General features: G+C 47.4%; 1 protein-coding gene across 1 annotated transcript in view; it reads left to right on the forward strand.

Annotated features, from left to right (window-relative positions):
• DNAH9 (dynein axonemal heavy chain 9) overlaps nucleotides 1-18,305 on the forward strand; it is a 524,795-nt gene that overhangs the window by 456,553 nt on the left and 49,937 nt on the right. Inside the window, exons 63-64 of the mRNA XM_025202178.1 lie at nucleotides 13,995-14,186; nucleotides 14,748-14,939. Of these exons, the coding sequence (XP_025057963.1) occupies nucleotides 13,995-14,186; nucleotides 14,748-14,939 (384 nt within the window). The remainder of the gene's footprint in view (nucleotides 1-13,994; nucleotides 14,187-14,747; nucleotides 14,940-18,305) is intronic.

Consider the following 18,305-nt stretch of genomic DNA (forward strand, 5'->3'; position numbering starts at 1 on the left):
AAAGAGTAGGAGAGGGGGAGAGGTTACTCACCGGTCCCTCTCCAATGGGGTAGGGTCCCCCAAATCCCGGGTAGGGCCACCTGGGTAGGGTCCCCCCCCTTGCCCAGGAGTAGCACAGTGCTGGTAGCGGGCCCACTGCACATGCACATAGTTTAAAAGGGCCTGCCAAAGGAAAAAAAACAAAACAGTTGGGTTCCAGGAGTGGCACAAGATGCACGGGTGAAAGCCTGTTGCATCCCCTCACCCTGAAGCCTCCCAGCAACCCCCCTACAGCCGCAGAGTGCCACCAACCCCCAGCACAGCCAGAGGTAAGCGGGGCCCGTGGTCAGAGAGAACTAGCCCAGCTCAGCTGTGGGGAGGCAGCTGAGAGGAGCAGAGGCGGGGCTTGCCCTGCCCCGGTTCCTACTTCACCCAGCCCCCAAGGGAGCCACACAACCAGAGCCTCGCGAACAGGCCGTGCAAACAAATGCACTTGTCTGCCTGGCGCATGAGTTAGTGTGGGAGTTTGTGCAGGAGGGTAAGTGGGAGGGCCTGAGGCCCTGCCTGTGAACCCTAGGGAGGCTTGTCCTATCAGTAGCTGGACTCCCAGTGGCTCAATGCGATTGGACACACACCACACCCTGATGCTCCCCTTGGAGTCTACAGCCTCCCACTCTGGTACCACAGAGGCCTCCACCCAGACAGAACCCATGGTTCTGGACTCCATGCAGACAGAGTCCCTGGCTCTCAGCTGCGAGGGCTGCCTGGCATGTTTCCAGGCTCATGGGACTGGGAGCATGGCTACCTCCTCTTTTGGGGTTTGCTCCACTTTTGAGTCTTTGGGGAGTTAGATTGAGGAGCTCCAGGCCGCAGTCCAGAGAGTGAGTGCCATCAGGGATGGCAAGCAGGAGATTGACTCCTACTGCTAGGCCCTTCACCCCCTGGGGGTGGAGGGTAGATCAAGGTCACCTTCCAGGTCAAGGGAGAACTCAGGGATCCCCCGTACTGTCCAGCCAGGGAGTTGGACCAAGGTGGTCAAGGGCCCAAAGGCCCGCCACACCAAGGTCCCCTCCCCTCTGGGGCTTTGCAACAGGTATGAACCTCTTGCAACCCCAGTAGAGCCTGCAGAGATGCCATCTCCTACAGGCAAGGGAGGATCACCCACCCCTTCTCTTCCTAAGATGAAACACAGAGTGCTCGTCAAGGGAGACTCCCTCCTGAGGGGGACTGAGGGGGCAGTGTGCCGCCCCAACCCCCTAGCCCAGGAGGTCTGCTACTTCCTGGGGGCCCACATCTGGGACATAGCTGAGATGATCCCAAATATTCTCTGGCCCTCCAACCAGTAACCTATGCTCCTCATCCATGCAGGCACAAATGACACAGCTTGGAGCAATCCCAGCCAGGTCATGAGAGACTACAGGGCTGTGGGAGCAGGGCTTAGGGGCACAGGTAGTCTTTTCCTCGCTCCTCTTGGTTGTGGGTCATGGGCTGAGGAGGGAGAAATGTGTCAAGGTAGTCAACCAAAGACTGCAGTGGTGGTGTAATTGTGAAGGCTTTGGCTTCCATGATCACAGTCCACTCTTTGGTGACAGAGGCAGTGGTCTGCTGGGGAGAGATGACCTCCACCTCACTCCACTGGGGAGAAGGCTCTTCTCAGCCAGACTGGCTGACCTGCTCGACCGGGATTTAAACTAAGCCTGCCGGAGGTTGCGGGGATTACCGCCACTGCAAGCCCGCTGGTCAGCCTTTGTAAATCCAGCAGGCTAAGGCACTCAAGGGAACCCACCTCTACCCTAGCCCTAGAATGATCTGTGGGGAAGGTAAGGGCCCTCAATGGGACACTTGCCTACCTGTATACCAATACCAGGAGCTTGGGGAATAAACAGGGAGAACTGGTCCTCCTGCTAAACAAGAATGACTGCAACATCATAGGGATAATGGAGACCTGATGGGACTCCACCTATGACTGGGCCACAGGTATAGATGGCTATATCCTGTACAAGCATGAGCGTGCAGATAAAAGGGGTGGGGTTGTAGCTCTCTATGTCAAGGACAGCTACATGTGCCTGCAAATTGACATCGGCACCCAGGAAGCATGACTGGAGTATCTCTGAGTTAAAATACGTGGGGAACATGACACAGGGGACATCATGGTAGGAATCTACTACAGACCTCCTAAGCAGAAACAACAGCTGGACCAGGAATTCGCCAGGGAACTGACTGAGGCTGCATGCTCTCAGTGCATGTTTGTCATGGGAGACTTTAACTACCGAGACATCTCATGGGAAGAGCACTCGGCCAAATCTGATCAGTCACAAAGCTTACTCACATGCGTGGATGAGCTCTACCTGACCCAAGAAGTCTATGGGATGATGAGAGGTAAAATGTTGCTGGACGTGGTACTAGCCAAAGGGGATAACCTAGTCAGTGACCTAAGAATCAATGAGAAGCTGGGGGAGGGTGCCCATGAGCTGATCACCTTTACTATCCATCACAAAGCTGGCAAGTCAGCCAGCAATACAGAAGTCCTAAACTTCAGGGAAGCTGACTTTGACAAGCTCAGGAGACTTGTGGTTGAGGCCCTAAGGGACTACGACTCGACAGGAAGAGGAGTCCAAGAGGAGTGGTTGCTCCTCAAGGGAGCGATCCTGACAGCACAAGGGATGGCCATCCCATCTCGGAGGAAGGGTAGCAAAAGGGTGCAGCAACACCCTTGGCTCAGCAGGGAACCTGAGGACCTCCTACACCTCAAAAGAGAAACTTATAAAGGATGGAAGGCTGGAAGTACCACCAAGGAGGAGTACTCAGCACTGGTCCGTACCTTCAGGGAGCAGATCAGGAAAGCCAAGGCTGCAACCGAGCTCCATCTGGCTTCACATATCAAGGATAACAAAAAGTCCTTTTTCAGATATGTAGGGAATCAGAGAAAAAGCAAGGGTAACATTGGACCCCTGCGCAATCAAATGGGCCAGCTGATAACCAACGCCCAGGAAAAGGCCAATCTGCTTAATGGGTACTTCACTTCGGTCTTTCACGAGTCCAGTGGGACTACCCTGCCTAGCAAGATGTGGGACGGCCAGGGTGAGGGTGTATTTATACCCAGCGTTGTTATTGATCTAGTAAAGGATCACCTTGAGAGGCTGGACACCTTCAAGTCACCTGGTCCTGACAGATTACACCCTAGTGTACTCAAGAAGCTGGCAGGTGTCATAGCACAACCATTGGCAAAAATATTTGAAAACTCGTGGCGCTCAGGCGAAGTACCTGAAGACTGGAAGAAGGCCAATGTGGTACCCATCTTCAAGAAATGGCGGAAAGTAGATCCTGGGAATTACAGACCAATCAATTTGACCTCAATCCCTGGTAAGATTCTGAAGAAAATTATGAAGGAGACCCTTCTGGATAAGCTGGCTGAGGGCAACATCCTGAGGGATAGCCAGCACAGGTTTGTTGCAGGTAGGTCTTGCCTGACCAATCTTATCTTCTATGACCAGGTGACATATCACCTGAACAAGGGAGAAGAGATTGACATCATATACCTGGACATTAAAAAAACTTCTGATCTGGTGTTCCATGCCCTCCTCATGGAAAAATTGGCCAACCGTGGCCTTGGCTTCACCACAGTCCAATGGCTGGGTAATTGGCTCTGAGGTCGGACCCAGTGAGTAGCGGTCAATGGTAGTGAATCATCATGGTGCTCCATGTCCAGTGGTATCCCCCAAGGCTCTGTCCTTGGTCTGGCTCTTTTTAATGCCTTTATCAACAATGTGGACATTTGTGTCAGAAGCACACTTACTAAGTTCGCCGATGACACTAAATTTTGGTGCATAGCGTCCACATCTGAGGACAGGCTAATGATCCAGGCTGACTTGGATAAACTTAGTAAGTGGGTGGATGCTTACTGCACAGTAATTATTTCTGTGCACAGTAGATGCAGATGCAGTAAGCATCTGCATCTACATGTGCATATACTTACTGCACAGTAGTTGGCTGTAATCCTAATGCCACCCACAAATGCAAGTAGCAAATGTACTCAAGATTACTTACTACAGAGGAGTGCATGTGTAGACACATGACCAGGAGCAAATGTGCTCCTGATCAGCCAGGCAGCAAGGGGTGGGAGATTGCTCCCTGCCTATGGGAGATACCTCTTGCTGGGGTAGTCTGTGGCACTGGAGCTTAGATGGAGACAGTGTCCACCTGCCCTGGCAGCAGGGAACTCCCAGCCTTTGCTCTGTGATCATGGGGCTGGGGCTGGGAGATTCTTGTCTCCCAGCCCAAGCTCCATGGTCACATGGCCCAGGCTAGGAGATTCTTATCCCCCAGCACCAGCTCTGGGAGATAAAGATCTCCCAGTGCCAGCTGTGGAACTGGTGCAGGGAGATAACTATTAGGGCTGTGCAAAATTTCGCCGGCAGTTTCGTTTTGACGCTGTTTCGACTTGTTTTGATCTTGAAACAGCAAAATCAAAATGAAACAGAGAGCTTCAAAACAGCCTTGAAACAAAACAAGGCAAGTTGAATCCTTTTGAAATTTTCAAAAGATTTCAAGTTTTGAAGCTTAAGCTGGGCTTGTCTGCAGAGAAACAGAAACTAAAGTAAGGAGAGGGAGGGGGAAGGGGGGAAGGAGTGCTCTCATTATTGACCGTGTAGCTGGCCAGTGACTGTCATCTTTTCCTGAGGTCTTTTCCAATCCCAGTGCTCTGGGGGAGGAATGGAAAAACTACGTAAAAGGCAGCATTGTTTGAACTACCCTGTTTTCTGCCTTGGTGTCAGTTGAGTGAGGGCACACCTTAACACAGACAATGTCACCCACCCATGTCATGAGTTTTGCCTGTCAGCAGCTGGAGGTGCAGGGCCCCAGAACCCAGACTCCCCCTGCACCTATCTCCTTGACAGCTGGCAGGCTTTGTGGCTGCAGCAGGGCCTAGCAGGCCTGCAGCTTTCACCCCTGTGTCCCAAGACAGACACAGTTCCACAAGCACCCATGTCACGAGTTTTGCTTGTCAGCAGCTTGAGGTGCAGTTTCCCTGAAACCCCTGCACCTATCTCCTTGAAACTTGTCAGGCTTCGTGGCCTCAGCAGGGGCTAGAAAGTCTGCAGCTTTGACCCCGCTGTGGTTTAACACATACACGTGACATGAGTTTTTTGCTTTCAAGACTTTGAGGTGCAGTTTCCCTGAAACCCCTGCATCTATCTCCTTGAAACTTGGCAGACTTCGTGCCCTCAGAAGGGGCTACCATTTCTTCAAGTTTTATCCAAATTGGGCTAGAAATGACAATGTTATAGGCTGTTTCGACCTTCCCCATTATAGCCTATGGGCAAAATGTCGAAACAGCATCGAAACAGCTAAACTGTTTCAAAGAAACAAAACAGAACAGCAATTTCAAATCGAAACAAGATTAGAAACAAAATGCTGTTCCATCAAAATGTTGAAACGCAAGTTGAAATGGAACAGTGCCATTTCACACAGCTCTAATAACAATCTCCCAGATGGGTCCCCATGATTGTGTAGAGGGATGTGGGGGCTCCCTGCTGCTGGGGCAAGGAGACATTCCCCCCCCCCACTGGTCTTTGGGCAGCAGGCAACTCCCAAGGGCAGGGAGCAATGTCCCAGCCCCCACCAGGAGACAACTGGCTCCTGGGCTAGTACCCAGGGGAACCTAGATCTTCCTGTGGCTGCTGCTGGGGCCTGTTGCAGGGCCACAGGGAGTGGGATCAGTCTGGTTCTAGGAGCAGCAAATCTGCTCCTGCATCCCTGCACATGTAGACAAATGCCCAGGAGAATTTACTCTTGAGTAATTTACTTGAGAGTAAACTTGCTCCCAGATTATTTGCACATGTAAATACACCCTGTGTCTCCAGTCCTTTGGGCATTAACCCATACAACACCATTTCAGTTATTGTTACATTTCATATTGACGACCCTCAAAAAATGGTGTTCCTCTTCCCATACCTGTTGCACAAAAGGGCGGTACCAAAATACACGCAGTACAGATTCTTCAGCCCCACATCCCTTTCTTGGGCATGCTGTTGATTTTACTAAACCCCATTTATGCTTAATTCCCCTCCGAGGAAGAATATTCCATATCATATCCACATAATATCCATATGTTCTCTATTATCTGTCACTTCTTTCTACACATTTGCCATCGGTCCTGTCAGAACCTTGACTCTCTCTCTATATATAAAGGGCCTATTCTATCTGTCTGTCTGTCTGTCTGTCTGTCTGTCCATAACGCTCTTGGGGGGCATGGCTTTCAGCAGGGCATGGCTCCAGCCAGTGCTCCATCAAGAATGCCCATCAGAAATGATGGCCGTAGTGTGGCTTCAGCGAAGCAGGCCAGGTGGAGCAGGCCAGGCAGATGCAGGGGGCAGGGCGGAGTGGCAAGGGGCTGGACACAGAGCATGCGGGGGCGTGGGGCTGGATGCAGAGCAGGGCAAGTGGGGTGGCACATGGCTGGACACAGAGTGGGAGAGGGTGGCTCACGGTTGGCACAGAGCGGTGACAGCACAGGACGGTGGGTGGTGGTGGCAGCATGCAAGCTTCCCCCCGATACCTGCTCCTGGGAGGCAGCGGTGATGCAGGGTGGTGGTGCTCCATCCCCCCCCCCATCATTCTTGATGGGCAATTCCCTAGTTGTTATATCTTTCATATCATATTAATCACCTTCTTACAATCTTTCAAGCACTCTGCTTCCATTCCCTCTAGTTTATTTACCCTTAAGAAACTCTCCATCTTTGCATAATGGGCCAGTGCCTGCCACACACAGTTTTTTCCAATCTTCCCTGCACTTGCCCCATCTTCTTAATGTTCTTCCTGCAGGATGATGGCAGAAGCATGCATTCTTCCCCACCCCCTGATTTGCCTCCTTATAGAACACTAGCCAATTGTCCGTCAAGAATGACAGGAAGCGGGGGGCGGAGGGGGATGGGATGGAATGCCACCACCTAATGCCCCATGCTGCCACTGTTCTGCCTCTTGCAGGGAACGGGGTAGGGGAGCCGAGGCCAGTTCTGCTGGGCTCGGCTCCCCCACCCTCTGTTCAGTCTTCTGCGTGGCTTCGCAATCATGGTGGCGCTTCCCCACGCTTGGAGCACTCTGATTGGGTGTTTCCATCAGCCAATCAGAGTGCGAATAAAGCATTATGGATGGATAGAGAGACAGACAGATTTAGGCTTTTATAATATTAGACTATAAAGTAAGTTTACACAAACCTTTCTAAATCTGGCATTCTCCAGTTTTCTAATTCCCTGGCTTTAAACAGCTCCATTCTGGCTACTCTTTATCTTTTCCTTCCTCCCAAGAAATGCATTTCTGCCTTTGTACCCTCCTTATCTGCTGCCATGATGGTAGATATACCACTCCTCTGTAAAGGGTGATAAGCAAGGGTGCTGTTTTCACCACAGCCTCCATCCTTTATACAGCTCCGCATATTCTTGACAGGTCTTCTCATCTTGTAATAAGTGAACATTTAACTTCCACATCACTTTTCCCCTGCATTTGCTTTTATCTAAACTCACTTCCATTCTCAGCAACCAGTGATCACTGAAGGTCACATCTATGATCTCCTTTCCAATCCCTAGCCAATTTCACATTAATACAAAATCAGTCCTCAACACCTGTGTTCCACTTGGTTCCATCCCTGTAATCATGTTCTTACCGCCCATAAATATTTTAAACTCCTACTTTTATTATATTAATCAGTACTTCTGAAGAACTGTCTAGCTCTCCCTCTACTCCATTCCCACTCCTATCCCCCTCCTTAATAATGCAATTGAAATCCCGCACCATAATTTGCTCTCTACCTCCACCTATATACACCTTTAATTTGTTAAACAGGGTGATCTTTCCTTCTCTTTCTGTCAGTGCATATATATTAAAAATCTCTAATGCTTTCCTTTCAAACTCCATGACCATTTGTTGGAATCTCCCTTCCACAATCACTTGCACTTGCCACACTTCCACTTCCTCATTCTTGAGAAAAATCGTGACTCCAGCCACTTAGTTTACATCTGACTTTGCCCACCACAATAGACCTTATCCCCATCTCTTTATAAAACGCTTGTAATCCCTCTCCCATGGGATTCAACACTCCTGTAAACATGTTATGTCCACTATGACCACACTCAATATTGACATAATCTTATCCCACCTCTTCCTCCATAACACTCTTCTGACATTTATAGACGCAATACACAGAGTCATGGTTGTCCATTTAAATTCCACATCTCGACCACTTTTATGAGTGTTCTATGCTGCTGCTTGATGCAGTCAGCTCTAATCCTCCTCCCCTTTGCATCTCTGTAATTTTTCCCAGTTCTTTTATTGCTTTGGTATTCAAAAAGGCTCCCCTTTTCCCTCCCCGCACATTTCTGCTCCCCCTTTCCCTCCCCCAACATTTCTGCTCCCCCTCCCCTTTCCCCTCTGTGTTAGTCCCAGATTACGTAAGCAGTGATTCATTTTTCATAAACCCATCTCCACTGCCCACATTTTTCCAGGTAGATACTGACCCATCCACCACCACTCTCTGGGTACAACCCCTAAGCCAATTTGCCACCCACCTGACCATGTAATCACGTACGTGTAATCATCTATGTCACAGTCGCTCAGTTTATCTATGAGAATATAATGAGATACTGTATTGACGGCCTTCTTAAAATCCAAGTAGATGACATCCACCTCAATTCCTGCCTCTAAGCATTTTGTGACCTGGTCATAAAACGAAACAAGGTTAGTCAGGCAGGATCTGCCTGCTATGAATCTGTGCTGATTGCCCTTTAGCATTGTTTTCCCTGCTGGACTTCCACAAATGTGATCCATAATAATTTTTTCCAAGGTTTTTCCAAGGATAGAGGTGAGACTAACTGGTCTATAGTTACCCAGATCCTCCTTCCTCCCCTTCTTGAAATAGAGACCACATTGGCCCTTTTCCAGTCCTCTGGGACCTGACCTGAGCACCAAGAGTGCTCAAACAGCCATGCCAGTGGATCTGCTATGATACCAGCCAATTCCTTCAGCACCCTTGGATGAAGATCATCCAGGCCTGCTGACTTAAACACATCCAGCCCCTCCAAGTGTCTCTTCACTAAGTCTGTGCTAGCAGTTGGTGGGCTGGTTACCCCTTTATGCCTGTCTTTGATCCAATTGGGAAATTCCCCCTCCCCATCTGTCACTTATTGCCCTAGTTGGTCTTGTGGGGGACCTATGCTACCCTGCACCAATCTTGTCCATATGTAATATTTATTGTGCATCTTTTCAACATAAATAACTTTTTGTACATAATTATCCAACTATTTCTCTGTCGCCCCCATCTCAAGCATATCTGTGTATATTTGAATAAGTATTGCCTTGTTTCTTGTCTTTTCTCTTGTAGTAAATCTTATCCCCTTAAGTTCTTCTCTTTCACCTACTGCTGCATACATCCCCCAAGAATCCTCATAACCTTCTCAGCTCCAATACAAAATATCCCAAGACTTCTGGTTAGGAAAGGTGACAAAGCTATTCAAATATTCTACTTTAACATCTAAAACTTCAAACAATACTCTAATGTAATAAAGGCCTTAGCCCGTCTGCCTGTCCATCCATCTGTAACGCTCTTGGAGCACTCTGGTTACCGAAACAACCAATCACAGTGCTCCAGTAGCGTTACAGACAGGAGGCAGCAACAGCATGGTGGGGATGGTGAAATGGAGGGGACGGAGTGGCCCTGCTCCTTGGAGGCGGTGGCAGTGCAAGTTGCTGACAGAGAGGGACGGAGGGGACAGTGGGGCTACCTTCCCCTCCCCCAGGAGGTGATGGGGGTAGGGTTAGGGTTAGCAAGCTTCTCCCCGCCCACCCCCTCCCCTCATCATTCTTGACAGGCAATTCAGTAGTTTTATCTATAAATTCATATCTATTCATCTTCTGAATTCTCCATTCTCCTCCCCCTGTTAATACTGCTCTTCTGCTCAGGCATAGATTACCTGCTACTCCATCTCTCACTTCCTCCCATCTCCTTTCTCTTTTCAGGTCTAATTTATTCTTCCCATGAGTCTTCTTCCCTTCAATCACTATTTCCTTTCTGATTTCTCTCTTCTGTCCTCCTCGTCCTCTCTTCCCCTGTTCTTACTGCTGACTGGATTCTTTCCTCATTGCTTCCCTCATAAAGCTTCCTCCAAAACCACACCTTTCTTTCCTACCTTCTTTTTTCCCCTCTTTCTCACCTTCATCCATCTGACTCTCAGTCTTCATTTCCACTCTCCAATTTGCTTCTCATCTCTTGATCCACTTTCCTTTCCTTAACTGCCACTCTGCTCTCCACAACTACAACTGATGCTCTTCTGGTCTCTGAGAACTCCACCCCCAACTCCCTGGCAATGCCCGGATGCTACTGGCATTGATCAAGGCAGGAAGCTGGGCCTCCACTTGGCCGCTACACTTGATCTTAGCCAAGAAGCAGCTGAGTAGCTGCGCCACTCGTGGGAATCTACCACAAAGATAGTTTAGTACAGCCCATCTAAGTAAAATATATGCTAGCCCCGATTGCATGCAGTCCCCCTTAGTGATGACTTTTTTTCAAGTCATGGTGAGCCACTACATTGAATACACTTCAACATCCTCTTCGCTCCCAGAGCTAAGTTGCACCTTTCTTTCCCATTTCCAGTTATTTCTGTTTCTTCAGCATCCTTAAATATCTGACAGACATCACCAAATGGGGCACCAAACCATTTGCCCAGAATAACTCTGCCTCTCTTCTCTCTCTCATGATTTACCATATAGTTCATTGAGCTGGGCCCCAGCAGAGTCAATAGTACTTCAAGCCACGGTGACTTATTATGAGCCAGCAGTGTGCCCTTGTTGTCAAAAAGGCTAACAACATATTGGGCTGCATTGATAGGAGTGTTGCTGGCAGGTCAGAGGAAGTGATTATTCCCCTCTATTCAGCACTGGTGAGGCCACACCTGGAGTACTGTGTCCAGTTTTGGGCCTGCCACTACAGAAAGGATGTGGACAAATTGGGGAGAATTCAGCTGAGGACAACAAACATGGTTTGGAGGCTGGGGCACATGACTTCTGAGGAGAGGCTAAGAAGAGAAGACTGAGAGGGAATTTAATAATAGTCTTCAAATATCTGAAGGATGGTTCAAAAGAGGATGGAGCTAGACTGTTCTCAGTGGTGGCAAATGCCAGAACAAAGACCAACAGTCTCAAGTTGTAGCAAGCAAAGTTAGGTTAGATATTAGGAAGAATTTTCTCACTAGGAGGGTAGTAAAATACTGGAACAGGTTACCCAGAGAGGTTGTGGACTCTCCATCCTTGGAGGTTTTTAAGACCTGGCTAGACAAAGCCTTGACTGAGGTGATCTAGTTGGGGATGGTCGTGCTTTGAGTCTTGGAATCCTCCAAAAATTTATATACACATAAGGTGGAGAGCAACCTGGTCTGGGTCCATTTCATGGAGGGCAGTGCCACTCTAATCATATGCAACAGGCTGAGGGTGCTGAGTGTTCAGTGGCATCAGATCTGGGTGCAGCCATCAGGTTCTGAAGCCTAACACAGAACCTTCTGGCAGTGTCATAGCTGATGCCTGCTTGATATGGTAGATGCTTCTGTCTGGATCAGGAGCTGAGTGTCAGGATTCCTAGTGAACTAAAACTTTGGCCAGGTTCTGGAGGGAGGGAGGGGAAGAAGGGGAAGAGACAGAGAGAAGAGAAGATACAGAGAGAGATGCTGCTGCCTGCCCAATGTGGCAGCAGCTGCTGCCTGAGTCCATGGCTGATGCCACTGCCAGGTTCTGGGTTAGGGCTCTGGGCAGGAACTTCCCCTGCACCAGAAGGGTAGAGGGTAATCTGTATCTGGGATCCTAAACTTGCCTGCAACATCCACAGATGATGCTGATGCCCACCTGCTGTGGTGAAAGTCCCTAATGGGCCCAGAATTAGTGCCACCCACCTGCCTGCCCACCTTACACCATGTAGTGGCCAGAGTCACCAGCCGCCAATGGACCAGATCCAGTGAACTAGCTGCTGTCTACCCATGGGCTAGATCAAATCTGTTGGTGAGCTGGATTTAGCCTGTGGGCTGTATTTGCCCACCCTGGGTTACAGTGGCAGCCTCTGAATAACTTCATAGAATCATTGAAATTTAGGGTTGGAAGGGACCTCAGGAGGTCATTTAGTCCAACTCCCTGCTCAAAGCAGGACCATCCCCAACTAGATCATCCCAGCCAGCTTCACAGCTGTGAAGCATGTGTTTGCATAGGGACAATACTGTATAGTTTCATAGTTTCATAGATGTTAGGGTCGGAAGGGACCTATTAGATCATTGAGTTTGACCCCCTGCTCTGGGCAGGAATGAGTGCTGGGGTCAGATGACCCCAGCCAGGTGTCTGTGCAATATCCTTTTAAACACCTCCAAGGAAGGGGACAGCACCACCTCCCTTGGAAGCTTATTTCATATTTTGGCAACCCTCACTGTAAAGAATTTTTTTTCCTGATGTCCAATCTGAATTTGTTCTCTTCCAGTTTGTGGCCATTATTTCTAGTTACCCCAACAGGCACCCTGGTAAACATTGTATCCCCTATGTCTTGCTGCCCCTCTACCCCCGATGAGTTTGTAGGTGGCCACAAGATCATGTCTCAGCCTCCTGAAGAGGTTCGGGTCTTCCAATTGGTTCACATAGGGCTTTTTCTGTAGGCCTTTAACCAGATGAGCGGCCCTCCTCTGAACCCTCTTCAGGCCATCCATATCCCTCCCAAAGTGTGGCACCCAAAATTGGACGCAGTACTCCAGCTGCAGCCTGACCAATGCCACATAGAGGGGAAGTATCACCTCCCTAGACGTGTTTGTGATGCACCTACTTATGCAAGAAAGGCGATTAGCTTTACTTATTACCTCATCATACTGGTGACTAATGTTCATTTTGGAGTTGACTACAACTCTGAAATCCCTTTCCGAAGTTGTGCTACTTAGAGTGGTACCTCCAAGGCTGTAGGAGTGTTGATGATTCTTCCTCCCCAGGTGCAACACATGACACTTATCCTTGTTAAACTGCATCCTATTCTGTTTGGCCCATTTCCCCAGCCTGTCCAAATCAGCCTGGATTTGTTCCCTGCTGTCTAGTTTATTTGCCGTCTAGTTCCCTCCCCTACACCCTGGGAGGTATGGTCTTCCCTACAGCCAAGGGCATGGCTGAGTCATTCAAACTAAGTCCATGTCTATGGCATTTCACAGGTCTGCAGATTTCAGCACATATCTCTGAACTAGTTGTACAGTTGGAAGATATAATGAAATGAGAAACATTTTCATTATTTTTATGAATGTGATACAGACTTCTGTGGGGTTACTTAGATCAAACTGGATTATTAAAAGAACTAAGCAGGAAAGAAAAAAAATAATGAAACTGATAAGAGTCCATGATTAAAAAATGGGGAAGTTATTTATAGGAGAATCAGCCTCTACTTGGCTCAAGCAAGACAGCCAAGATCAAAAGAAATTTACTAAATTTTAAAGGACTTTGGACTGAGAAAAGAAGGGGTGCAGTGGAGTGAGTAACCAGCGGCTGGCAGAACAATTTACAAAAACAGATTTAAGATTTAGGTAAAGAGAAATATTCATAAATACCTTTTATATTTGTTATTCTTTGTCCTGCATGCTTTGTACCTTTGGTAAATAAATAAACAATGCTTTGCTTTGTGTCACTTTAGCTGCCTTGCTAATCACAGGTCAATGAATGAAAAACCTTACAAGTGCCAAATTGACTTGGGTGTGTTGCATTAGCACATTTGAAAAATGAGGGCTGACACTCAGAGACCCAGTCCCACATGGTTCTGTCCAGCATAAAGACCTGTCATCTACAGGATGAACTCAGGAGAGACTGAACAAGTCCAACACACCGTTCACCATGACTGGAAGATAATTCATCATTAGATGGGATAGAAACTTAAGCAAAATTAAAAGAATAATGCCTTGGGAAACTATGGGATGAAGAACACTATAGAAATGCAAAACATTGATGTTTTGGTTCCCTTTTAGGATACCCTGGAGATGTGTGCCCGAGAGAATGAATTCAAAAGCATCCTATTTGCCCTCTGTTATTTCCATGCTGTTGTGGCAGAAAGACGCAAGTTTGGACCCCAAGGCTGGAACCGCTCCTATCCCTTTAACACTGGAGACCTGATTATTTCAGTCAATGTCCTCTATAATTACCTGGAGGCCAATTCAAAGGTGTGTGAAACAAATGAAGCTCCTGAATATGGGGAGTTTAGCCCTTGTGCCCATGTACTGAAACTTCTGAAATCTCTATACTAAAATAATGATTCCTAGCCATTTTCAGATATTTTTACTTCGTAACTTTGTGCGTCATTAGAATAATAAAAGAAACCTCCATTCCATTTGCATCTACTGCAGTTTACAGACTGCATTTATATAAAATATCATCTCTGATCTATGTGAGTGTCCTTGCTACCATTTTAATGAAAATACTTAGAGATGGTTGACTGCCTAGGCAGATATGTTTACTGTAGGGAACTTCAGTAAGATTTGCTTTGCAGTGTAAATCCCTACAAAGTCTACTCTGTAGTCTGGCTTTCTCTGGGTTGGCCACCTTCCTGCATGTAGTGATTAATCTGCTACATAATGTTCAGTTAGTTAGAAAAATGAACAAGGGAAATGAAAACATTCATCCTGAAGACTGATGCTTTTGGTTCATAGTATGCAGCACAATGATGTTGTCAATGGGTCAGCATCTTTTAAGATTCTTTCATGCCCTCTTGGTTCACTGTTTAGGTTCCCTATGATGATTTGCGCTATCTCTTTGGTGAGATTATGTATGGCGGGCACATTACAGATGATTGGGACAGGCGACTTTGCAAAACCTACTTGGAAGAATTTATTAAGCCAGAGATGCTGGAGGGAGAACTGCTTCTAGCTCCAGGGTTTCCTCTCCCAGGGAACATGGATTATAATAGTTATCACCAGGTAAACTTTTGTTTTCTGTTATTACTTATAACACAAATCAATAACTTCCATGATAACCCCCTACTTTGTTATATGAGACAGTGAATAGGGTTACTGCATTTTATGCAAAAACCCTATTGCTAAGGTACCCACCCACCTGCTCCCTTCTCCCCACATCCCCTTCTTCTTCCCCCCTCTATTCCTGCCCGCCCTTCCCATGCTCCCCTTCCCCTGATTCCCTACCACCTGTTGTGTTGTGGATTAAGTTTACTGAGGCAAGAGCTACTTTTACAAAGAGGTTTCTTTATTCATGCTAACAGCACATGCAAACAGCCATCAGACTCTCTCCAGCTCTATCTCTAACTCTACCTCTCTCAAAGTTTTATAATCATCTCCCCTTTCTAAACAGAAAAGACAGCTCTATTTCAACCAATATATATAAATGCACACAGTAATTTAAATTTTAATAAACTAACAACTTTCCGTCTTTGCAGTGCTCTTCACAGTGTTGCAGATCTGTGAAGTATCACATTAGTCTCTGTGCTGTCTCACTCACGTCTGTGCTCTAATCCATGTCTTTCTCTGGTTTGGACTCTATTCCATCTCCTGTCCTTCTGTGGTGTGCTGTGAGTGTTTCCTATCCATTTGCTTACATTTCCTTAACTTGTCTCCACTGCATAAGACCATGAGTGACAACTGTCTCCTGCATCCATGTTTTACCATCACATATGTACGTCCTATTTTGGGGTAGCAAAGGTTCTAATTCCAGTGACCCCTTATCTAAAACAGCTTTTGTTTATATGTATTATGGATCTTGTAAGCATTTATATCAATTTTGTAGTTTATTATTGGTGATTAAAAATTAGGTAGTCTTGTTCTAATTTTCCCATTAAATAAGAGCTCAGCTGGTGAAAGCCATGTTTCAAAGGAGATGTTCTATACTTTAGAAATGCTAGGTAAGGATCTGTATGAAACTCCTCTGCTTTTTTTTATCAGCCTTTTAGTTATTTTGACACCATTTTCTACATGTCCATTAGACTGTAGATATCTGGGGTAGAGATAATGTGTGTAAAACCATATTTCCTTGCAAAGCGCTTGAACTCACACCCATCAAATTATAGTATATTGTAAAGCCTGACCACAACTGGTATGCCATGTTTGGCAAAGATAGATTTTATGTGTGCTAGTACATGCTTTGCAATAGTGTTGTCTAACTTTTGCTGTTTTCATATAGTGAGAATAATGGTCTAAAATCAATACATATTTTTTTCCAGCATGAGTGAACAGATCTATAGCTAGTTGGGACTATGGGGCCAATTCTGTCTCAGTCACTGTTGTCAGCTGTTTTACCAGACTTTATTTTTCACAGGTTGAACATGCTTTAATATACTTTTGTATGTCCATAATGATTTGTGGCCAGCACAGAGCTTTTTTAGCCCTTCTTTGCATTTCTCTATACCCAAGTGTCCGTCATGTATCCTCTATGACATATCCTGATGAAATGCTTTGTGAACAGCAAGTCTGTTGTTTCTAAACAAGAGCCCATCAATTACTGACAGCTCTGCTTCAAACTGGTGATATGGACTGAGTATGTATTCTGCAGGCCATCCTGCATTAATGGCTTGTATTACTATTTGTGGAGTCCCATCTTGTGCCATGGCATCTGTGAATACACTCTACATTTTATCAGAAACTGGGCATTTTCTGTAACAAATTGACATGCACAATGTCTAACTCTCATTAGGTTCTACTTGTCTTCTATCAAAAGCTCTAGACAGAGTATCCATGACCACTAACTCTTTCTCTTGTTTATCCCTTCTAATCTTAAATCCTATAACTGCAACTGAAAGAATAATCACTGAAATCTCTGAGCTGCATCAAAGTGCCCCCTCTTTACTATTGTCACCATTGTCTTCTGACCCATTTCAGCTCATACAAGAAGATATAGAACTTTTTACATCCATGCACCAGTGCTAAAGCTTCCTTTTCAATTTGTGCATACTATAATTCAGTTTTACTTAAAGCCCTAGAAACATAAGCTATGGGTCTCCAGTGTTCCCCAAACTTCTGCATGAGTGCTTCCTCAAGACCCTCTTTAGGGTGCATCCACATATGCAAGCACGTGTGCTTGCAGCAGCTCAAATAGAAATGGTACAAAGTTGAGCCAGGGTATTTTGTCTGGTGCATGTGCTCAGACATGCACCTTGTTGTGGAGCAAATTGTGCCACTTGGGGCAAAATAACCCTGCCTGGCTCCCCCCGGATCTGCAGCCAGGGGGAGCTAGAGCCCAGGGCCAGCACCTGTGCTGTCCCCAGCAGTATAAAAAGCTGCCCTGTCCTGGCCCCAACAGTACAAAAAGCTGCCCTGCCAAGTAACTGAAGGCTGGTCACTCTCAGGAGCTTCTGGGGCCCAGCCAATTGGTACCTGGGGACACTACCCCTTGTGCCAGCCGGATTGCTGAAGCAGCCCTGAGAGTTCCCTGCACCCTTTACCCACTGCAGCAGTCTGGCAGTGGGGGCTGCTGCCTGGCTGTGACCTGCTGTGTACCTGCCAGACCAGGATGAGGCATCTGCCCCTCTGAGCCAGCTGCCAGTAGACTGTGACTACAGGGTTGGCCTCTGTGCAGCACTACTGCCATGTGTGCCCCCTGCCTGGCCACCTGGGCAGCTATCACCTGGAAGATGTTCTGGGTGTGGTGGCCTGCTTTGAACTGTCAAAGCATGTCCTCCTGGCCCCATTTGGCCAGGAGGTCAGCCACAGCCAGATGGGTCCAAGACGCCGGCTCTGAGCAGTCAGGGTCCTGCCACTGGCCTCCTCTCTAGCAGGAATTCTGGTGCTCCCTACTGGAAAACTGAAAAATCCCTGATAAAAAAAAAATCCCAAAGTCACTCTGTAAAATACCCCAAAATCCATGTGCCTCCACAATTAAAACAAAAGACCACTATAGAGAGAGAGAGAGAGTGAGATAGAGACAGCAGTCAGTTGGGCAATGTTTTATTGATATATCTACAGTGTTAAAGCACTGGCTGTTGGGAGGCTATGGCCACATAAGGGTTACGGCCCCCCAACAAGGGCCAGATGGCCTCCACAGGGGCTACCACCCCCCTGCAAGGCCCAGCCCCCCCCAACCCCAGACACCATCACTTAAAAAAAAGAAAAAAAACCTGGAAAAACCAACCTTTACTAACCTTAGAAGCAGGGGCTGGGGGGGGCTCCGAGGCCTCCTGGCAGAGCCTCCCCAGGCAGCACAGGGCAGCGGGGACCAGGAGGGCCCAGGCTGGGGCCTCTGGGGCTGTCCCTCTGTGCCGCACTGTGCAGGCAGAGCCCCAGTGACCCTGATGGAAGCTCCGACTACCAGTAAGTGGTGGGGGGGGGGGGTCTTTGTTT

This window comes from Alligator sinensis, unplaced genomic scaffold, assembly GCF_000455745.1.
Source record: "Alligator sinensis unplaced genomic scaffold, ASM45574v1 scaffold77_2, whole genome shotgun sequence".
NCBI classification, from domain to species: domain Eukaryota; kingdom Metazoa; phylum Chordata; order Crocodylia; family Alligatoridae; genus Alligator; species Alligator sinensis.